Source organism: Trachypithecus francoisi, unplaced genomic scaffold (genome assembly GCF_009764315.1).
Source record: "Trachypithecus francoisi isolate TF-2019V2 unplaced genomic scaffold, Tfra_2.0 Lachesis_group8, whole genome shotgun sequence".
NCBI lineage: Eukaryota > Metazoa > Chordata > Mammalia > Primates > Cercopithecidae > Trachypithecus > Trachypithecus francoisi.
The window spans coordinates 5,738,376-5,762,506 of NW_022681473.1; the positions used below are offsets into that span (position 1 = coordinate 5,738,376).

A 24,131-nucleotide genomic window follows, 5' to 3' on the forward strand; every position below is an offset into this window, starting at 1 on the left:
TGAGGCAGGAGAATTGCTTGAACCCAGGAGGTGGAGGTTGCAGTGAGCTGAGATCGCACCACTGCACTCCAGCCTGGGTGATAGAGCGAAACTTCGTCTCAAAAAAAAAAAAAAATGTGTGATGAAAGGGCAGCATTTTAGGTGACTTGAAGGAAGAGCAGGCCTTCAGCTCAGAGTCGGGGGCTGTTAAGCAGCATGAGAGGCAGACAACCAGCAGGGGACTCTTCTCAGTTACTTAGGTGTATTTTTAAAGCAACCACAAGTACCCCATAAAAGTCACATCTCCACACCTCATGGGCAGGTGGTTTTGGTCCTTGGCATCCTCAGTCCCCAGGGAGGTGGGTCAGATGATTTGTTGCCCGTTCTTGTTGCCCACCCCCCTACCAGGGAGAAATCCATAGTTTCAGAAGCACCAGTGAGGAAGAGGCACTAAGTAAGGGTGCTCTTTTCTTTAAAATGTAACTTTTACTTGTAACTGAGATTTCAATTTTCTAGATTATGCAACTGAAGAGCCAGTGTCCACCATGTGTTCTTTAAAATAATGACTGCTTTTTTTAGGTTGAAATCAAGGAAGCAGGTGGTACTATTACAAGTAACAATCCAGAAGAAGCCACTTTCCAGAATCTTCTTGCTCAGGAATCCTGTTGCAAGTTCCCATCATCCCAGGAACTAGAGGACGCCTCCTGCTGTTCTCTTAAGAAAGATTCCAACCCAATGGTAATTATGCAAAAGAAGATGTGTAGGACTAACATTATACTAAATGCTGGACCCCATCATTACTAAGTCGACATCATTTCACTCGTTATTTTTCATTTCGTGTATGTGTTGTGTCAGCATTTTTGAGTGTCTCATTAGCAAAACAGGGACATCAGCTACAGCCTTTCACATCTCACCTCTGAGATTCTCATTTCTACTCCATCTTAGCAAATCAAAGAAAGATGAGAACATTGCTGTATTCATGAAGGACAGCGAGCACAGCTCGCATCAGTTAGTGCAGTGCGGGGGTCGGGAAGTGCAGCTGAGCCTCATGGTTTGACATATTGGTGTGGGGCGTGGTTCTGTGGCTTCAGAGCAGAGCCTGCTCCCTTCATGCCCCAATCTCTCATGATAACAGGTAACACTTGTATAGGGTATGTAATCAGTCACAGCTGTGGTTTATGTCATATTTTTGCACCTTTATTTAATCCTAACAACTCTGTAGGATAGGCATTATTTTTATCCCCACTTTATGGGTAAGAAACAGAGATGTTACATCGTCTACATTGGTCTTCATAGTTAAGTGGTGCATCTAGGACTCCAGATCTCACGTGGCAAGGACTAGGTATGGGGGGAGTCGCCCACAGCATTCCTTTAGCAAAGGGCCCAGAGTCCAAAGAACCGATCATTGCCTTTCCCCCAGCGATTCTTTATTCCTAGAAATCAGGCCCTTGCCCTAAGGCATAGACGTTAACAAACAAATACTTGAAAATGAGCCTGTCAGGAGTTTGGCTTAGCTGTGGTGCACGCTGGCATTCGCCTCATCGGTGGTTCTATTTGGGGCTGTGGGTTCTGATAGCAGTTTTTCCAGGACCCTGAAAGCAGGTCAGCAGGATGAGAACTCTCCGACTCTCCCAGACAGCAGAGTGATGTTAGCACATTCCCCAGAGGGCAGGGCAGAGGCTCCCGTGTGGGTAGGGCCCAGGAGTGTGCAGTAGAGGCAGGTCTGCAGAGTTCACTCTGAGCCTTTCCCATGTGTGGGTGTGCGTGTGCGTGTGTGTGCATGTGCGTGTGCGTGTGTGTAGCTATAATTTTATCCTCCAAATACAAATACAACTCCAATTGAACATGAATGCTGGCCTCTCATCAAATGTCAGGATGATGTGGAGTTTTGACCCAGTGACCACAGTAGGTCCTATGTGTATTACTTTGATAACATTGGTCCTTTATGGTTCTTTGGGTTCTCCTATCTATATTATAAGCAACTTAAGTGTATAAAAAGCACAGCTGCTCTGTATAGTTGTGGTTCTACCAGCAGAATTGGAAGCTGTGTGCAGGCAGAAGCCGCAGCATCTCTCGCCTTTCTATCCCTACATGCCATGGCCTGGAGCAGGGCACACAATGAGTTTCCTCAGTGCTTTTGCTTGCCGGGTAGACCCACCTGGCTTGTGACCATTTATTTATGGTCAGTATCCAGAGAGGGGTCTGACAGTGCTTCTCAGGCCCAGGCAGATCGATGTAACTTCTTACTTCTTAGAACTTTACAGTTCTTGGATTAACCTTTCTAAGCTGTACTTGTAGGAAATAAAATAGATGTGTTTTTAAAACCCCATGTGTTAAATAATGATGTGTGTGGGAGGAAAGAACAGCTGGAGTAAAATTAGAGAGGATTTTAAGTGCATGCCCAGGGACTCGGACATGCCACCAGGACCTCAGTGCCCACTGGGTCTGAATGGGCTGGGGCTCAGCAGAGCAGCACCCTCTTCTGCTCATGTCAATGGTGAAGTGAGGAGAAGGCAAAGGAAGCTCTGGGGCATGGCTACCTGATTCCCTAACTAAATCTTGACAGTCAGACACCTGTGGAGAAAGATATGCACAGGAACTTTTTTCTGTTAGCACACTGAACGCATCTCAGGAAACATTTCTGGGGGTTGTATTTTGTTGTTGTTGTTGTTGTTGTTGTTTTGTCCTTTGGTGTCTCCAAAGAGCATGTTAGTGTAGAGTAAGAAATCAAAAACAGATCTGTAGTTTTCTGTCTTCCATTAAAACGTAACTTCTGGATTAAGGCTATTTTTTCAGATTCAAGTTTATTTAAGTTCATTATTACTGGAATTATGTTTCAAAAATGAAACCTGATCGTTCTTTGTCATTTTAGGTGATATGCCAATTGAAAGGGGGCACACAAATGCTGTGTATAGACAATTCTGGAACAAGAGAACTAAAAGCACTCCATTTGGTTCCTCAGTATCAAGATCAAAACAATTATCTGCAGTCAGGTACAAAGTTAATTAATAAAAAACCTATATCATATATGTAAGTTGGTAAATGAATATGTTTGGCTTTGTATATAAAGTGAAATGGCAACCAGGATATATTTTTTTTGTGGGTATCAATAGTTTTTTTTATTATTATACTTTAAGTTCTAGGGTACGTGTGCACAACATGCAGGTTTGTTACATATGTATAATGTGCCATGTCGGTGTGCTGCACCCATTAACTCCTCATTTACATTAGGTATATCTCCTAATGTTATCCCTCTCCCCTCCCCCCACCCCACGACAGGCCCCAGTGTGTGGTGTTCCCCACCCTGTGTCCAAGTGATCTCATTGTTCAATTCCCACCTATGAGTGAGAACATGCGTTATTTGGTTTTCTGTCTTTGCGATAGTTTGCTCAGAATGATGGTTTCCAGCTTCATCCATGTCCCTGCAAAGGACATGAACTCATCCTTTTGTATGGCTGCATAGTATTCCATGGTGTATATGTGCCACGTTTTCTTAATCCAATCTGTCATTGATGGACATTTGGTTGGTTTCAAGTCTTTGCTATTGTGAATAGTGCCGCAATAAACATACGTATGCATGTGTCTTTATAGCAGCATGATTTATAATCCTTTGGGCAATATACCCAGTAATAGGATGGCTGGGTCAAATGGTATTTCTAGTTCTAGATCCTTGAGGAATTGCCACACTGTCTTCCACAATGGTTGAACTAGTTTATAGTCCCACCAACAGTGTAAAAGTGTTCCTATTTCTCCACATCCTCTCCAGCACCTGTTGTTTCCTGATTATTTAATGGTCGTCATTCTAACTGGTATGAGATGGTATCTCATTGTGGTTTTGATTTGCATTTCTCTGATGGCCAGTGATGATGAACACTTTTTCTTTTTTTTTCTTTCTTTCTTATTAATTAATTTATTTATTTATTTATTTATTTTTTGAGACAGAGTCTTGCTCTCTCTCCCAGTCTGGAGTGCAATGGCGCCATCTCAGCTCACTGCAAACTCTGCCTCCCGGGTTCATGCCGTTCTTCTGCCTCAGCCTCCTGAGTGGCTGGGACTACAGGCGCCGGCCACCACACCCAGCTAATTTTTTGTATTTTTAGTAGAGACGGGGTTTCACTGTGTTAGCCAGGATAGTCTCGATCTCCTGACCTCATGATCCACCCACCTCAGCCTCTCAAAGTGCTGGGATTACAGGCGTGAGCCACCACTCCCAGCCATGATGAGCACTTTTTCATGTGTGTGTTGGCTACATAAATGTCTTCTCTTGAGAAGTGTCTGTTCATATCCTTCACCTGCTTTTTGATGGGGTGGTTTGATTTTTTATTGTAAATTTGTTTAAATTATTTGTAGATTCTGGATATTAGCCCTTTGTCTGATGGGTAGATTGCAAAAATTTTCTCCCATTCTGTAGGTTGCCTGTTTACTCTGATGGTAGTTTCTTTTGCTGTGCAGAAGCTCTTTATTTAATTAGATCCCATTTCTCAATTTTGGCTTTTATTGCCATTGCTTTTGGTGTTTTAGATAGTGAGCAGTGAATGCCTATGTCCTGAATGGTATTGCCTAGGTTTTCTTCTAGAGTTTTTATGGTTTTAGGTCTGACATTTAAGTCTTTAATCCATCTTGAATTAATTTTTGTATAAGGTGTAAGGAAGGGATCCAGTTTCAGCTTTCTACATATGGCTAGCCAGTTTTCCCAGCACCATTTATTAAATAGGGAATTCTTTCCCCATTTCTCGTTTTTGTCAGCTTTGTCAAAGATCAGATGGTTGTAGATGTGTGGTATTATTTCTGAGGCCTCTGTTCTGTTCCATTGGTCTATATCTCTGTTTTGGTACCAGTACCATGCTGTTTTGGTTACTGTAGCCTTGTAGTATAGTTTGAAATCAGGTAGCGTGATGCCTCCAGCTTTGTTCTTTTGGCTTAAGATTGTCTTGGCAATGTGGACTCTTTTTTGGTTCTATATGAACTTTAAAGTAGTTTTTATCAATTATGTGAAGAAAGTCATTGGTAGCTTGATGGGGATGGCATTGAATCTATAAATTACCTTGGGCAGTATGGCCATTTTCACTATATTGATTCTTCCTATCCATGAGCATGGAATGTTCTTACATTTGTTTGGATCCTCTTTTATTTCATTGAGCAGTGGTTTGTAATTCTCCTTAAAGAGGTCCTTCACATCCCTTGTAAATTGGATTCCTAGGCATTTTATTTTCTTTGAAGCAATTGTGAATGGGAGTTCACTCATGATTTGACTCTCTGTTTGTCTGTTATTGGTGTATAGAAATGCTTGTGATTTTTGCACATTGATTTTGTATCCTGAGACTTTGCTAAAGTTACTTATCAGCTTAAGGAGATTTTGGGCTGAGACGATGGGGTTTTCTAAATATACAATCATGTCATCGGCAAACAGAGACAATTTGACTTCCTCTTTTCCTAATTGAATACCCTTTATTTCTTTCTCCTGCCTGATTGCCCTGACCAGAACTTCCAACACTGTGTTGAACAGGAGTAGTGAGAGAGGGCATCCCTGTCTTGTGCCAGTTTTCAAAGGGAATGCTTCCAGTTTTTGCCCATTCAGTATGATATTGGCTGTGGGAGTGTCATAAATAGCTCTTATTATTTTGAGATACATCCCATCAATACCTAATTTATTGAGAGTTTTTAGCAGGAAGGGCTGTTGAATTTTGTCGGAGACCTTTTCTGCATCTATTGAGATAATCATGTGGTTTTTGTCTTTGGTTCTGTTTATATGATGGATTGCGTTTATTGATTGGTGTATGTTGAACCAGCCTTGCATCCCAGGGATGAAACCAACTTGATCATGGTGGATAAGCTTTTTGATGTGCTGCTGGATTCGGTTTGCCAGTATTTTATTGAGGATTTTTGCATCGATGTTCATCAGGGATATTGGTCTAAAATTCTCTTTTTTTGTTGTATCTCTGCCAGGCTTTGGTATCAAGATGATGCTGGCCTCATAAAATGAGTTAGGGAGGAGTCCCTCTTTTTCTACTTATTGGAATAGTTTCAGAAGGAATGGTACCAGCTCCTCTTTGTACCTTGGCAACCAGGATATTAAATAGGAAATTTGGCAAACCTCATAGTCCATGTTAGTAAGCTAAGAATAGAAAAAAACATATATCTACAGACTAATTTTTATACCCTGTACTGACTGTCTCAAATTCTTGGATAGCTGTCCTTCATGTCACCTAGCTCCTGAGAGCTTTGTGATCCTAACAGGTGACGACTCAGACTGACACTGCGTTGTTATGAATTCCACAAGTAGGTGCCTCGATATGCCTAGATTGAAACATCAGCCTTTCCCAGTCTGACCTGATGGGTTGACTTCACGTGTGGTATAAAACACCTACATTTTAATGTAAACATTTCAGTGTAATCAATGAGAACTATCATTCTGCTTTAATCACCATGAGTTCTGAAATAAAGGATTTGTCTGACATTCATTCTAAGAAATTCATTCTTATCTAAGAAACTTTCTTTAACCTGGCACAATAATAAGAAATGACCTGTAAGTACTTGATTGTTCTGAAATGCCTTATGCATGATTAGAGAAAGAGTAAATGACAGATTTTAGGATTGTGTTTAACAAAAGTGAGATCCTAATTCTTAAAAACTAGGGCTCTCTGTGGGGCCTGCACATAATCACATTACCCTTGATCTTGAGTTAAGGAGAATATTCATTGCCAGATGATTCACTGACCTTGCCTATAACTTGAAACCAATAGCAAATCCAGATGTAGTTTCATTGGCCTTTGAAGTCCAGGGCAAAAAGACAAAGCATGACTCCCAATCTCCCCGCTGCATCCTGATTGTCTCCCTATCCAGGGACAGAAGAAATATCCTCAAGACATTGACTTTTTCACAGCAAAGAAGCTGAGGTTGGGGCTTTGGCCTTGTCTCCTATAGGTCCATGCTGCATCTCTGATCTCTACAATCAGTAGGAAGGTCTTTCCTGCTCCCCTTCCTCCTGGCACATGTCAAAATCCTAGTGGCTTAAGGTCTGCAGGAGGAGAGGGTTTATATAGTGTTTTCCAGTTCAATTTCCTTATCATATATATAATCATACCACCCCAGTCGTGTCTCCTTTGTGTGCACATATTAAACATCACCATAAAGTATGTGCATCCTGTTGCCTGCGTCTGAGTTTCCTCACTCAAAGGATGCCTAGGCCTGGAGAAGGAAAAGTGTTCAGGTGCTTCAGGAGAGTAAGACACATTTCTCCTTCTGCTTGAACTCATGAGCACAAAGGCTTACACACCCTTAGTGTCTCAAGAATGTTTTTCATGGTACTTGTAAACCAAATAAATACCTATCAGTTCCAGTACTAAGTAGTTTAGTCTAAGTAGGTTAGTAAGTATTTATATCCAACCACTTAGTAACCACTTGAAAAAAATACACATAAATTGAAAGTAGTGCCGGCTGCGGTGGCTCACACCTATAATCCCAGCACTTTGGGAGGCTGAGGCAGGTGAATCGCTTGAGCTCAGGAGTCCAAGACCAGCCTGGGCACCATGGCGAAACCCTGTCTCTACCAGAAATACAAAAAAAATGAGCTGGGCTTGGTGGTGTGCACCTGTTGTCCCAGCTGACTGGGGGGCTGAGGTGGGAGAATTGCTTGAGCCCAGAAAGTTGAGGCTGAGGCTGCAGTAAGCCAAGATCGCACTCTAGCCTGGGTGACAAAGTGAGACCGTGTCTCAAAAAAAAAAAAGAAAAGTAGTTCCTGTGATATCCAATAGATGTCCCTGGGCTTTCTTTAAAACATAAAATACCAGCCTGGAGTGCTGACTCACGCCTGTAATCTCAGCACTTTGTGAGACCAGGCAGGAGGATTGCTTGAGCCCAGTAGTTCAAGACCAGTCTGGTCAATGGGGTGAGACCCTGTCTCTACAAAAAATAAAAACATTAGCCAGCCATGGTGGCACAGGCCTGTGGTCTCAGCTACTTGGGAGGCTGAGGCAGGAGGATCATTTGAGCCTGGGGTATCAAGGCTGCAGTGAACCGTGGTACACTCCACCCTGGGCAACAGAGTGAGGCCCTATCTCAAAAAAGCAAAAAAAGAAAAAAGAAAAAGAAAATATAAAATATCCAGTGAAGCTGGGTATGTCTATAGGTCCAGCTACTTGGGAGGCTGAGGCAGGAGGATTGCTTGAGCCCAGGAGTTTGAAGCCAGCCTGGGCAACATAGCAAGACCCTATCTCAAAAATTTTTTAATCCAGTGCTGCCTAGTGAGTTTGCTGTGGCGCTGCATGTCACCTTGGCACACAATTTGGGGACCAGAGCACTAACTATATTGTTTTAGCTATCCCTGGAAGCTCAGATCAAATAGCTTTATGACCATCTCCCCCAAAAAAGAAAAGAAAAATGGGTGCATTAAGTAGAATACTGACTTGAAAGGTTTTAGAGAATAAAAAATGTTAACTAGGATCAAGATAAGTGGAAATAACTTTGCACAGAATACATCCATAATAGACTTTTGTACTTTCTTTCATGTGTAAGTGGAAGAGGAACGATAGATGCTACCATTAATTTTTAATTGTCTTCCTTACAGATGTCCCTAAACCAATGACTGCTTTAGTAGGGAGATTTTTGCCAGCATCAACAAAATTAAATCTCATTACACAACAAGTGAGTCATTATTTTAATTTAAAAAATACAATTGTGCCTTATTGTCTCTTAAAATTTTGATTGTTATGGTTGGAATTACTCAGAAAATGTAATTTATTTTCCATTTAAAAGTCAACAGTGAAATACTTACCAGGTGCTCAGTCCCTGCCCCACTGTGTCAGACACTGTGGACTGGAGTCAGTCTCGGACATGATTATCCTTCACCAACTTGATGAAGCCCTCTTGCCCTTTCCTGCAGCTTCCAGACCGGCATTCCGCCACGCTTGCTAACTTGTCCTCTGTGGCCCCACCAGCAGCATATTCCACCTCCTCGGTCCAGAACACTCCTCACCCTCCTCAGTGTTATGGAAATACTTTTTTAAAGTTTGCTTTTACCATTACACCATGACATGCATATATTACATATAAGAGGGCAAATACACTCTTTTTCTCGAGTCTTGCTATGAAGTGTCACTTCCCCAGAAGAGCATTTCCTAACTCCCCAGCATAGACCTCCAGCCATGGTCACAGTGCTGTCTCCTGCTCTGCACGGCACTCTCACTGGCTTGCATTTTGTGGTTGGTTGGTTTATCTGCATCCACCCATGAGATTGCAGGCTCCATGGAGGCAGAGGCCATGTGTATCTCGTTCATCTCTGTAAACTGAGAATCAGCACAAAGCCTGGCCCATGTAGGGCACCCATTCACCCTTCAATAAGGACAGTCACTGATCTGTGAGCTAATTGAACCCCAGAAAACAAAACACACAACTCCGCCCTCCTGTAGTTTACATTTTAGTGCAGGAGATAGACAATTAGCAAATCTAATAAAGAAGCCAATTACATCATATGTTAGGAGAGCAGAGGAAGGGGGTTGGGGGGATGGGGATTTGATGGGGGAAAAAGGCTAGTTGCAGGTTTACAAAGGGTGATCATGGCTCCGTTGTGAAGGTGACATTTGAGCAAAGCCTTTGAAGAGATGAGGCAATGAGCCGTGTGAAACAAGCTGTGGAACATCCCAGGCGGGCCTTGGATAGGGTCATGCCTGCTGTGGTAGCAGCAAGGAGGCTACTGGGCCTGGGATAGTGTGAGCTAGGGGAGTGGGGCAGGGGAGGAAGTCAATTGGAAGAATTATGGCTTCCACTCTAAAGAGGGGCTGGCAGGGAGGAGGGGTCAAGGAGAAAGGTGAGCCTGTTATGGCAATAATCTCAGGGAGAGACAATGGCCCAGATCAGGTGGTGGCAGTGGAGGTAGCAAGAAATAGCTTCTGGGGATACTTTGAAGGTTGAGCCAACAGGATTTGCTGATGGATTGGATGTAGGATGTGAGAGAAAGAGAGGAGTCAAGGATGCCCCCAAGATTTTCAGCCTGGGTGATTGGAGAGATGGAGTTTCCACCAACAGAGATGAGATGGTACAAGTTTTTCAAAGGTGTCCAGGAGTTCCATTTGGATATATTAAACTTGGGATGCCTCGGAAGATGTTGTGTAGGAGTTTAGAGTGAGGAAGGGCTGGGCAGGAGGGCTGAGATTGGGAGTCCTAGTATATAGATGATGTGCATAGATGAGATCTCAAAGGGAGTGAGTGTAAATTGAGTTAGATATTTGTTGAATTCGTGAGTAAATACTTCTCAAGTGATATATTGGCCAAGAGAAAAGAGAGTATTATCAGTGCAGGAGGTGAGTGTAAGCCGGGATCTGGCGAGCACCAAGGTGGAGTCTGTGTTGGAACCTCATAGAACCCTCCTACCTGCTGGCCCCCTCCACGCTGCTGGCCTTCCTTTCTCTGCTGTTTCAGCCACCAGTCCAGAAGGCACACACTGCACTTGCTCTTTCACCTCTAAGACCTTACATAAGAAACACCCGTTTGGCCACAACTTGCTGTCTCCTCACCTTCCCCCACCTTTCCTTGACTGTTTATTATCGTCCCCATTTTTGGCCCCTTATCCAGCATGGACCTCAAGGACAATTCCTTTAGCAATGCGTTTGCTGCTCCCCGAGATTCCTTTGCTTCCTCGCCAGACCCCAGTTCTGTATATTCTTTGGAGCGTTACCACCCAAAGTGTGGCGCATGGACTAGAACTGTTGGGATCACCTGGGAGCTTGGTAAGACGTGTAGAACCTCAGGTTCCACCCCAGACCTGAGACTCAGACCCCCTGGATCAGATCTGCATTTTCATAAGGGCCCTGGCTGACTCGTGCACACAGCAGAGTCTGAGAAGCCCTTCCTCCAAGTTGATTCCTTCACTCCAAGAGGACCAAACATTGCTGAAGAAACTTGTGGATTCCAGCATAAAGTTGCCCTGGATTTACAACCTATGGAGTACATAAGAGATGTCTCTGCTTTACTTTGGGGCTAAATAAGCAAAGGGGGAAAAAAGTAATTTTACCTGGTTTATGCGAATAATTGCCTCAATCCTGAGAACTATGACATCCTTTCTCTAAAAGAATGCAAAACTCTTCAGACTGACATTTGAAGGCAGGGGCCTCATAGTTAGGTGTCCGGGTGAGGGCAAAAGAGACACCCATCTCAGGGCCTTGTGAGCACTCCCTTCTGTGTACGAGCAAGAGGAGAGCAGGAAGGGGTTTCCTGGGAAGAAGCCTGGGGACTCAAGGCTGATTGTAAATGAGGCAATGGGACCCAGGGGCCTTTCTCAGTGTCTTCCAGCCCTAATGAATGGTGATGACACACAGTTTAAATCGGGCACAGAATGGAGGAAGTGCAGAGGATGAATACAACATGCATTTTGTTTTCTAAGACTATACTTTTTATTTTTATTTTTTTTTAATTTTATTTATTTATTTTTTGAGACGGAGTCTCACTTTGTTGCCCAGGCTGGAGTGCAGTGGCACCATCTCGACTCACTGCAAGCTCCGCCTCCCGGGTTCACGCCATTCTCCTGCCTCAGCCTCCTGAGTAGCTGGGACTACAGGCATGCACCACCACGCCCGGCTAATTTTTTGTATTTTTAGTAGAGACGGGGTTTCACCGTGTTAGCCAGGATGGTCTTGATTTCCTGACCTCGTGATCTGCCTGCCTCAGCCTCCCAAAGTGCTGGGATTACAGGCATGAGCCACCGCGCCCGGCTACTTTTTAAAGTTTTAAAAATAAATTTATTTAAAGATACGTTTCCATTTTTGGAGAGAGGAGGGGACAAGGATATGAGGTTTAACTGTGATATATGCACATAATCTGAAAACCTAATTGTATCTAGTACTGTTAATTTCTTCAAGCTACTGAGTAGAAGAGAAGTAGGCCAGTGATGGCTTTGCTGCCTGTTACTTTCCCTGTGAACAGCCTCCACAGGCCATGCTAATAAGTAACATAAAGAAAGATGGGACCTGGGAAAGCAAAGAACGTGGACAATGCAGAGATTATGACATTGCTTTTGAATTTGTTAAAACTGGTTACAAAATATTTTTTTTCAATACATGAAAAATCGTGGTTGCCAACAAGACTTCAAATGTCAAGATCTCTGTAAGAAACTTTCTAGTTTATGGAAATTTGTCATTAAATGTATTTCACAATTGATAGCCTATAAAAATGAAAAAGAGTTCCATGACAATGCCCCTGGCCAGCTGAGTGACAGCTATGGACGGCCTCCAGCCCGTGGAGGCCAGCCCTGCATTTTTGCACACTTCCAGGCAGGGCTGTGACACACCTCAGCACTAGAGTCTGCCCAGTGAAAGCGGATTCCTTGTGGTAATAAGACCCAGACATGGTTATAAAGGGATGGTGGGCCGGGCGCGGTGGCTCAAGCCTGTAATCCCAGCACTTTGGGAGGCCGAGACGGGCGGATCACGAGGTCAGGAGATCGAGACCATCCTGGCTAACATGGTGAAACCCCGTCTCTACTAAAAATACAAAAACTAGCCGGGCGAGGTGGCGGGCGCCTGTAGTCCCAGCTACTCGGGAGGCTGAGGCAGGAGAATGGCATAAACCCGGGAGGCGGAGCTTGCAGTGAGCTGAGATCCGGCCACTGCACTCCAGTCCGGGCGACAGAGCGAGACTCCGCCTCAAAAAAAAAAAAAAAAAAAAAAAAAAAAAAAAGGGATGGTGATGTAAACTTTTAGAGAAGAAAAGAATCATTTTTATCTGGGGGCTGGCTACTGGAACTTTAAAGATCCTGGCTAATTCCAAATATCCTTGCCTTTGACTTTGAACAGCTTGAGGGAGCCTTACCATCAGTAGTCAACGGGTCTGCTTTCCCCTCGGGATCAACTCTTCCAGGACCACCAAAAATAACTTGGGCTGGGTAAGGATTAGAAGCAATACGTTGTCACTCTAATGTAAGAATTTAAGAGACTTTTGGATACATTTACGATTTGCTTCTGAACTATAAAATGAGCTTCCCTGCACACCTTCATGACTTCTGAGAAATGTTCTTACTGTCAGCAGTGCCACTCACAGTGTTGCTGTCTGTGTCTGGTTTCGCTGGGGTTGCAAACGCTGCTGGAAAGCCTGGCCCATAGTCTGTATCTGTCCCTGTCCTCCTGTCGGCTGTCCTGTGTCAGTGTTTCTGAGGCTTGTTGCCGTTTATAGCTCTGTCTTCATTCCATGTTGATTCAAACTGTGCTGGCCTCTCTTTTTTGCTGTCGTCCGTGTAAATAATGGCATGGCAGCCACGTAGCATGAACGGGGAGCTGCAGAGTGCCCTCCAGCCGCCTCTGCCCGCTGCCTTCTGTGCTGAGTTGGCTCGAGCTCTATGGCAGGTGCTAATGCATGATCTGTCTTCACATCTCCAGGTGGACATAGGCTGTACTTATCTGGGACCTCATCTTGCTATTTCTTGCCTTGTCTTGTGTTTATAATTGTTGCTAATTAAACTAATCAGCTGGTTAACTGTCAGGTTAACATTTATGTATTAACAGTGGTTTGGGCAACCCCCTCCATTCATTGAGCCCTGTAGTTGATTATGGAGATCAGCATATTCCTACCTCCAGGAGGTGTGTGTGTGTTTGTTTGTTTTCTCTTGTTTTTTTGTTTTTTTGTTGTTGTTGTTGTTTTGGGTTTTGTTTTTTGTGTTTTTTTTGAGACAGACTCTTGCTCTGTCACCCAGGCTAGAGTACAGTGGTATGATCTCCACTCACAGCAACGTCCGCCTCCTGGGTTCAAGCACTTCTCCTGCCTCAGCCTCCCGAGTAGCTGGGACCACAGGCACCCACCACCACACCTGGCTAATTTTTGTATTTTTTAGTAGCGACTGGATTTCACCCTGTTGGCCAGGCTGGTCTTGAACTCCTGACCTCAGATGATCTGCCTGCCTCAGCCTCCCAAAGTGCTGGGATTACAGGTGTGGCTGGCCTGCCTGCAGCAGTTCTTTTGGCCCACAGTCTAAGACAAACACATACCCTGGGCCTGAGAGATAGCAGTCAAACACCTTACAGGATATAGCCCGTGGCCTCTAGTGCTTTCCAGGCTCCTGCAGAGTTCTGCCATCGGGCGTGGCTTCGTGATGGCCTTGGTAAGTGTGAGGAGAATGGTTTGGGGCTGGGATGAAAGGCTGTGAATCTGGAAACACACTGGAATTGATCAACGCTATCAGCTCTCGTGGTCACTGAAGGGTGTTGGTTGCTCCCTGGCACTGCTGCTTCAGCTTCTGCAGTGGCTCCTTTAGCTGTTGTAATTGTGTGCCCAGGCTGTTGACAACTTTTGCTGAGTTTGACGGAATAAGACCATGGGCCCTGCTGCTTGCTTCACTCTCTGGGTGTGATGGATCGGTGAGGGTGCAGTTGCTATCATTGTAATTGGTCATCTCATCATGGCTGTTAACATTTCTGGACCAAACAAAAATGACTTCAGCAACTTCCAGATTCTGCTGATACATTACACAGGATGATCTAAAAGGCCACAGTTCTGAAGATACTCATTTTTCTTGTAATCTGGGGGCATCTGGTCAATAGTATTGCCTCACTCTGAGCTGTATTGTGTCTAGAACATTCAAGGACATTTGACACTTCTCATACTGTAACTGTGTACTCTCCCACTTACAGTGCCCTCTGAGGCCTCCACATGGTGCAGCCGATGGGCATCTGCACAGAGGAGCAGTCATGAAGAGCGTTTTCAGGGCAACTATTTCTCCTTTTCCCCCTTTTCCTCTCCCCCTGCTCCCCATTCTTCTCCTCCTCTTTCCTCTTCTCGTCCCCTCATCCTCATCTTTGTTCTCCTCCCTCTGCTCTTCTTCCTCTCTCCTTTTCCTCCTCCTCTATCTATACTAGAATTTTTTCTATCAGTCACATGTTTTTCTTTATTTTGAAGGTTACAAAAGATTTCTCTATTGTAAATGGTGTGCCAGGAACAACTTGAGATGTGTATTTGTATTTTTTATGCACATAATTACTTGATCTGATGCCTCTCCACTTAATTGGGCCTGATGATTTTTATCTCGATATCTATAATACTGATGATATGCTGGAATCTCTACCAATTTATTGTTAGTGGTAAGGAAGCAGTCAGAGACCGTTTTGCTGGTTGTTTCATTCTGTGTGAGTTCCCAACCGAGACTGTCAGCCCAGTGTGGTTCAGACGTATCTAACCTAGTAGAGGCCATAGAAGCAGTTCAGCTCAGGCTGGAGGCCAGCAGGCTGAGCGTGCGAGCTGACCCGATGGTCATTTGTTAGGGCTGGGGGGGTGAACTGGCTAACTTATTAACTAGCTTATCATATTAATAAAAACTCTTTAATACAAATCCGTGTCCTGACATTCTGTAGCTTTAATAATCCCATTACCAATCTGGTAATAAATGTGAATTCTGACACATTGTTGTTGCTACTGGTCTTAGTAACATAATGAACATCATAATAGAGAATATTCAAGAGTCCGCTTCTCTGGAAATTTTTTTGCTAAAGATGAGGTTATCATGTTGTGGTGTAGTTTTTTTAGAAGGCTTTTCTGAGGCAGAGTTGTCCAGATCTTTTCTAACTCTTTAATTTGTAGACAGGCACTGACAGAGCAGTCTATCTGGAGCCATGGAAGTGATTTTCCACTTAGTGTCCACTGCAGTCAGAGACCCTCACTGCCCCGCACTCTGTGCTCATTCCTGATGCGTGTCTTTGCTGACGCTGTTATTTAAACTGGGCCATCCTGTTGAGCAATACTGAAGAAACCTTGCCGCCTTAAAAGCTGATGTCAAGTTCCACCTCCTTCAAGAGCATTTGGTTTTCACTTCTTCCGTCTATGCTGAACTATGCTGCCTCTGAGTTTCTGCAGTGTTTACAGTCGGTATAGCACAGTGTGCTGGTTGATTATTCTGAGTTTCTGTGGCATTTACAGTCAGTATTGCACAGTGTGCTGGTGGATTATTCTCTTATGTGCTGTACTGTTTCCATTGCCTATGTCTCGTGTCCCTGCTGACTTGGTGGATTCCTCCAGGACAGGCACCATGTGTTAAATAGATAGTTATCCTTGGTGTCCCCTGAAGCACTGACCATGGTCCTGGCCACGCGGTGATTTCTAGTAAATGCCTGCTGGCCTCCTCCTGCCTCTGTAGATACTCGTGAGCCTGTCACCCTCCCTCCACAGTTACAGTGGGTCCCCACTAGACTGCCTCCACAAGCCCCCACGCCACTTCCTCAAGGGAACAGTTTTCGTTCCTCTGGACAGGGAGGGCCGGTCCACCCTGTGCCCCAGCTCAGGGCAGGTCTGAGAGGGCCAAGGACAAGAGCAGTGAAGTAGCTGTCAGAGCCCCCTCTGAATAGGCCCAGGTCTGACCCACGGGTGGACAGGCCAGGTGGCAGGATAGCTAGACCTGCCACCTCTAGGCACCCATGAGGGCGGAAAGCTGTAACTCTTCTATCTCTAAAGGAAAAACCAAACTAGATGAATTCTCAATTAATACAGTATTCAGCGACATCGTCTTTATCTCTAAAATGGTAGCTTTCTCCAGAAGAAGTCAAAGTTAGCAGCTTGCCCCAGTTTCGGGTGCCATGAGCTGTTTCCCATGGGGAGCAGGATGGGTCACTAAAGAAAGGCACAGGTGGTGAGAGCAGGAGTGGAAGACCAGTCAATCATGCACACCAGAGCAGTGAGGTGAGGGCAGGCCAAGTGAGGGGGGATTTGGGGCTGACCTCAGCTCCGACAGCCAGTCAAGAAAGCTGAGTGTGCGGGCGCTCGGAGCACAGAGGACAGGGCGAAGACTTTGCCTCTCTTTAGGGCGTTTGTGTTAGTTACCAACCCCTATGCTCCATGAGATGGCATGAGGCTGACAGCAAGCATGGACTGTGTGCCAGGTGCTGTTCTAGCTCTGGTAGGAAACCCAAGACTAAGATGCAGCCTTGCTCAGAAGTGGCCAGTGTGTCGCAGAGATGAGACCTGTGTACATGACTTCAAAGAGCACACTGATATAGATGCACGCCCACACTGGGCACAGGGACAGCCCTGTCACAGAATTCTAAATCAAATGCTGTATTTGTTTAGAATTCATCTAGTTTGCTTTGTGGCACATGGTGTTTTGTACACGTTCCCCTCCTTGTCACCACAGCCTATTGAACCACTTCCATTGCAAATGTTCTGAGCTCCTTGGTGAGTGTCTCTTCTGAGCAATGCTTGGGAACTTCTCCCGATGGTTTAAGGTGCAGCTGCCCTCACGTTCAGCAACACCCAGAGATACGTCAGAGGAGGAGTTTATTTCTTCTCTAATGCCCCTGAAGATGACTTCTGAGCTAATCACAAAATGTAATTAGGAAGGAGTGGTAATAATCCCGTCCTAAAATGAGGAAAGTCCCCAGTGATCACATGGCACACTTAAGTGATTACTAACATGCTTTGATATTGTTGGTAATATTACAGCGTGGACTGCTTTAGCACTGGTATATCTGAAGACGAACGACGCTTTATCTATTGTTCTTTAATGTGTACTTCCTATGAGCATTCAGATTTTTGGGGGGGAAAGAGCTGTTCGGTGGGGAGAGGAGCACAAAAAAAAATAGAGGTTTAAACAGGTCAGGGGGAGAAGAACTCCAGGAAGACATCTTGGGAAGGGTGAAGAGCCTTAGGACCCTGCTCCGCACACCACTGACTCCCTGGAAGACATCTTGGGAAGGGAGAGCAGCCTTAGGATACCGCTGCACACACACACTGACTCCCTGGGCATGTGTGGCTGCGTTTGGTGGCGCTAGTCGCATCACATTGGAAACTGCCACTTCATGATTAGGCATCTATCAATAATACCTATAACTGTCTGCTGTTGAGATGCTCACAATGTGTTGAAAAACACCAGATGCTTAGCTAATTCTCTATATAAGGAGTAACCATCTGAATACATTTTCTTTTTTAATCTTTATAGAGTAACTCTTAGTTCATGGGACACAAAGTCTAAAAAGCCATGTAACTGTACCAAATCCCAGTGTCTGAAATTGTAAGTAATCACAAATCCTTCATTATTAAATATGAAATAAGGTTGCTTAGAAGTCAGTAAGTGGAGCAGAGTCTAGAGAAACCAGAATGGCCAGCACTGCACGTGTTACAGTTACTTCTCAACAACCTTGTCCTGATGTTCGTTGTCCAGAACAGCGAGACCAGCGAGAAGCAGCCACTTTTGCATGAACCTGGTATGGATTTTTGGTTATCTTGGCCAACTAATTTAGTCAAGATACTAGTGGCTCACACTTCAAGGGGCGTAATTTTTCTTGGGTTTTGGTTCGCATCCTCTAGCCCCTCAGACAAGTGCTAACCATGTCATTGTTGAGCATTAACTGTAATATTTCCACATCCTATTTTTAAAAAGTTTTATGAATTGGTTTACTCTACATTGAAACTTTCTCAGAAAAGTTCTCCCCCAGCCAGGAGGTGTGGTCAAGGGATGACAGGGCCGATTGTCACGTGGAGTCGGGGACTGGAAGTAGACGATGTGGCTGAGGTAGGAGGCGGACCTCATTGCCATGCTTGACAGCACTGGGTGCATCAGTTTCCTCGGCCACCCTGCGAAAGTTGGCGTCTGGTGTCTGTGCTGTCTGCCCTCCCTCAGCTCTTGCTGCGGGCTGCTCACTTTCTGCTCTTATGTCTGCCTAGCCTTAAGTTACATGTTGAAAAGGGAGACCATTTCCTAGTCCCAATGCCTGACGACCCTAACCACAGTCTCCACGTGATGTTTCCATTGCAGAGCTCCTGCTGAAGTCACTGACAGCCCTGGTGACGGGACAGTGGTGTGGGGGTGCACCCGTGGGTAGAAATCCAGAAGTCCATGAAACTGAGTTCACACAACCAAAGTGGAAAAACAAATTGATTTTTAAAAAGTAATTGCAGACAGTATAGGGTTGACTGTCTGAAAATAGTTGAGCTATCATTGGTTTAGTCTATGAGGCCATATACTTCTCTGAACGTTGGAAACGCCATGACACGACTGATGAGGAAACTAAAGATGCAGCTCTGGGTAAGGAGGAAGAAGGACAGAGGAAGAAAGCCTGGACCCTGTGACGCTGTCAAGCCAGAGCAGCCTGCCCGGATGGAGATGTCGGATGCGGAGGAGGACCAGGTGGTGGTGTCCAGAGGACAGAGCCGTGCAGAGTGGTGGGCTCCTGGGGATGGGGGCTGCTCAGCTGCTGGCTGGGTGTGGGGGACCAGGCAGGTCATATGACCATGAAGCCTAGAGCAGGGTGTAGACTGTAACTGGGGACAAAGTGAGGTAACTCCTAAGGACTTGGAAACCAGATGACTCTAAGAAAGGCTTAACTTGAATTACGTCAGAATGGAAGGCCAAAGAAACAGCTTCTTGTCTAGAAGCAGCTTCCTAGCTTAATTGGCCACCGACGCACATAAGAAAGAATGGACCGTCATGAGGGTGGTCGGTCAGCCCTGGAACAGAGGAAAGGAGGCCCAGAGTGTGTCCAGTGCTGGCAGGTGACAGAGGCACCGTGTGTGAGGGCACGGAGCTGCCTTCTCCAGGGAAGTGCTGTGTGCGGTGGGCAAGAGACTTAGAGCCCTCCCAATCTACTCGATGGCTACACACCTCGAATTCTGTGCTCAACATGCAACTGTCTGGCCATTGACTTAGCTTCCTAGTAGCTCCATACTGAGAAATGAGAGGCCTTGGAGAAAGAATGTGAGCATTTTGGGCACTGGAAAAGGATGTTATTTTCATCATAAATCGATGCGTGACATTCTGATAATGCATTGTGATTTGGTTGGAATCAATCCATCACTGAGAAACCAGTCATCTCTGGAAATACTAATAAAGTTTGTGTTCTGCTTTTGGAAAAGCTAAGGAATAGGTAAATTCACCCAAGCAGTGAGGTCTTTTGGTGGCAGACCCCTGGCCTCGTGCTGGTGTCTCTCCATACATGCCACCTGTCCTCATGTGGAGACACTTGGCTCAGGTGAAGGAACAGAAGCAGGGGATCCTCCGTTGCCTGCTTCACTCGCACTTGTGGCATCATCGCCATCAATAACTTTCCATTTCCTTTACCTTTTTACTCCCCACAACTAAGTCATGAGCACGAGGCAATGGAATGTAATTTTCTTAGTGCGAGTTAGTCCTACTCTCATGGGAGTCTCTGCTGCATACAGGCTACGAGGGATTGTTATTATAATTGGCCATCAACAGAGAGAAAAACACATGACAGCATTTTTTATTTTATTTTATAACTTTTTTTCCAGACAGGGTCTCACTATGTCACCCAGGCTGGTGTGCAGAGGTGCAATCGTGGCTTACTGCAGCCTCAACCCCCTGGGCTCAGGTGATCCTCCCAGCTCAGCCTTCAAAGTAGCTGAAACTACAGGCATGTGCCCTTATGTCCGGCTAATTTTTTGTATTTGTTTTTAGTGATGGCATGGGTAAAAATTGATTACTACAGTCAAGGCTCCAGTGGAAAGTGATAATATCCTGTTCCACTTCTCCCCATAGTCTGTCTCCCTCCAAGAAGCTTCCACTGTTAGCAACTTCTGCTTTCAGGTTTCCTGGGGGAACCTCCACACCTGTAAAGATTGTCTCCTGCCCTCTTGCTGTGGTAGACAAGGGTTTTACTCGTTCATCTTCCTCCTCCAAATAGAGCTGGAACTTTTTAATTCCTCTCTTAGTGCCTTACCCCCGAAACTTGAAACAATGAATCCCAACTTTTTGTTGTTGTTTCATTAGCCATAAAAAATTGGGAATTATTTTTAAACGATAAATTAATCTGCATGATTAAAATGGTACTGATGTAAACTGAAGAGGTAGTTAAATGTTTTCTGATTATTTTATTGAAAACTTATTGATGGATTTTAAAATTTTTTTTTTTTTTTTTTCTTGAGATGAAGTCTTGCTATTGTTGGCCCAGGCTGGAGTGCAATGGCATAATCTTGGCTCACTACAACCTCCGCCTCCCGGGTTCCAGCAATTCTACTGCCTTAGCCTCCTGAGTAGCTGAGATTACAGACAACTGCCACCACATCCAGCTAAGTTTTGTATTTTTAGTAGAGGCGAGGTTTCACCATGTTGGCCAGGCTGGTCTCGAACTCCTGGCTTCAGGTGATCCACCCGCCATGGCATCCCAAAGTGCTGGGATTACAGTCATGAGCCACCATGCCTGGCCAGACTTTTAAAGTAATTAACATCTACCTTTCCAGTACTGTTACAAATGTGTTTCTTAACCATTTTTGTATATGTTAAACATTGATTTGCTATGTAGTTTTTTAAAGCGGCTGTAAAATATAAAACTTAATAATTTAACGTAAAATATATATAAAAACGTTTATAACAGGCCTTTTTTGGTGTAGGCAGCAACATACAGGCATGCGTTAGAGGTACTGCAGCTTCAGCTCCACAACCACAACAGAGCAAATCACAATAAAGCAAGTCACACAAGGTTTTTGGTTCCCTAATGCATGTAGAAATTATGTTTATATAACTATAAACATGCTGTAGTTGAATCAGTGTGCAATAGCATTCTATCTAAACAGTACATACCTTAATTTAAAAACACTTTCTAGAAAATGCTAACAATCATCTGAGTCTTCAGCGAGTTGTCAGCTTCTAGCTGATGGAGGGTCTTGCCTTAATGTCATGGCTATTGACTGATGTGGGTGGTGGGGGGCTGAAGGCTGGGGTTGCAGTGGCAGTTCCTGAAAATAAGACAATGCGGTTTGGCACATCAACTGACTCTTCCTTTCAGGAAAGATTTCTCTGTAGTATGTGATGCTGTTTGATAGCATTTTACCCACAGTAGAACTTTCAAAACTGGAGTTAATCCTCTCAAGCCCTGCACTGCTTTATCTACTCAGTTTATGGACTATTCTAGATACTGTATTGTCATTTCAGCAGTGTTCACAGCATCTTCATCAGGAGCAGATTCCATCTCAAGAAACCACTTTCTTTGCTCATCTGTAAGAGGCAATTCCTCATTCATTAAAGTTTTATCATGGTAATGAAACAGTTCATTCACATCTTCAGGTTCCATTTCTAATTCTAATTCTCTTGCTATTTCTACATCTGCAGTGACTTCCTCCACTGAAGTCTTGAACCCCACAAAGTCATCCACGAGGGTTGGAATCAACTTCTAACCTCCTTTCAATGTTAATATTTTTCCTTCCTCCCATGAATCATGAATTTTTTTTTTTTTTTTTTTTTGAGACGGAGTCTCGCTCTGTCGCCCAGGCTGGAGTGCAGTGGCCGGATCTCAGCTCACTGCAAGCTCTGCCTCCGGGGTTTACGCCATTCTCCTGCCTCAGCCTCCCGAGTAGCTGGGACTACAAGCGCCCGCCACCTCGCCGGGCTAGTTTTTTGTATTTTTTAGTAGAGACGGGGTTTCACCGTGTTAGCCAGGATGGTCTCAATCTCCTGACCTCGTGATCTGCCCGTCTCGGCCTCCCAAAGTGCTGGGATTACAGGCTTGAGCCACCGCGCCCGGCCTGAATCATGAATATTTTTAATGGCACATAGAATGGAATAATTTCCAGAAGGTTTTCAATTGACTTTGCCCAGATCCATCAGAGGAATCCCTATCAATAGCAGCTATAGATTTATGAAATGTATTTCTTAAATAATGAGACTTGAAAGTCAAAATGACGCCTTGATCCATGGGCTACAGGATGGATATTGTGTTTGAAGGCATGAGAACAAAATTAATCTCCTTGCACAGCTCCATCAGAGTTCTTGGGGGTCCAGGTACCCGGTCAATGAACAGTAATATTTTGAAAGGAATCTTTTTCTGAGTAGTAGTCTCCACGGTGGGCTGAAAATATTCAGTAAATCATGCTGTAAACAGATGTGCTGTCATTCAGGCTTTGTTGTTCCATTTGTAAAGCACAAGGCAGAGTAGTTTTAGCAACATTCTTAAGAGCCTTAGGATTTTCAGAATGGGAAATGAGCATTAGCTTCAACTTAAGGTCACCAACTGCATCATATCCCAATAAGAGGGCCAGCCTGTCCTTTGAAGCATTGAAGCCAGGCATTGACTTCTCTTCTCTAGCTGCAAAAGTTCTAGGTGGCATCTTCTTCTAATAGAAGGCTGCTTCATCTACACTGAAAACCTGTTGTTCAGTGTAGCCACCTTTATCAATGATCTCAGCTGGATCTTCTGGAAAACTTGCTGCTTCTCCTCGTACTTTTCTGTTATGGAGGTGGCGTCTTTCCTTAAACCTCATGAACCAGCCTCTGCTAGCTTCCAACTTTTGATGTGCAGCTTCCTCGCCTCTCTCAGCCTTAATAGAATTGACAAGCATTAGTGCTTTGCACTGGATTAGGCTTTGGCCGGTTTCATCTTCTCTCCAGACCTCTGATGCTTTCTTCATGTCAGCAATGTTTTGCTTTCTTATAATTTGTGTGTTCACTGGAGTAACACTTTTAATTTCCTCCAAAAGCTTTTCCTTTGATTCACAGCTTATCTTGGCTTTCAACATGCCTTCCTCACTAAGCTTAATCTTTTGATTTAAAGTGAGAGATACAGGACTCTTCTTTTCTCTTGAACACTTGGAGGTCATTGTAGAGTTGTTAATTGGCCTAATTTCAATATTGTTGTGTCTCAGGGAATAGGGAGGCCTGAGAAGAGGGAGAGATACAGGGAACCGCCAGTTGGTGGAGCAGTCAGAACACACTCAGCATTCATCAGTTAAGTTCGTGCTCTTATATGGATGTGGTTCGTGGTACTCCAAAACAATTACACTAGTGACATCAAAGAACACGGATTGCAGGTCACTATAACAGGCATAACAATAAAGAAAAGGTTTGAAACTTTGCAAGAATTACAGGAATGTGATAAAGAGACATGAAGTGAGCGCATGCTCTTGGAAAATGGCGCCAATAGACTTGTTTGATGCAGAGTTGACACAAACCTTCAATTTGTTTTACAAAAAAAAGCATTACCTATGAAGCCCAATAGAACAAAGTACAGTAAAATGAGGTTTGCCTATAAGTGTTAGATTATACATTTTTGGACAATTATTTCATAGAGTGAGAAGGAACACTGTCCACTAGAATGGAGAGAGTTCTCTTCCTCTCAGAAAAGCAAGGATTGGTTTTATACCATGAGTGTAGATAATTTTTAGGACTTTTTTTTGTTTTTTGTTTTGTTTTTGTTTTTGACACAAAGTCTGGCTCTGTTGCCCAGGCTGAACTGCAGTGG

General features: G+C 44.3%; 1 protein-coding gene across 3 annotated transcripts in view; it reads left to right on the plus strand.

Annotated features, from left to right (window-relative positions):
- Nucleotides 1-24,131, plus strand: part of TESMIN (testis expressed metallothionein like protein) — a 49,947-nt gene that overhangs the window by 4,246 nt on the left and 21,570 nt on the right. For all 3 annotated transcript variants that reach the window (XM_033207459.1, XM_033207456.1, XM_033207457.1), the window contains exons 3-6: nucleotides 559-717; nucleotides 2,852-2,972; nucleotides 8,546-8,622; nucleotides 12,765-12,853. In XM_033207459.1, the coding sequence (XP_033063350.1) occupies nucleotides 559-717; nucleotides 2,852-2,972; nucleotides 8,546-8,622; nucleotides 12,765-12,853 (446 nt within the window). The remainder of the gene's footprint in view (nucleotides 1-558; nucleotides 718-2,851; nucleotides 2,973-8,545; nucleotides 8,623-12,764; nucleotides 12,854-24,131) is intronic.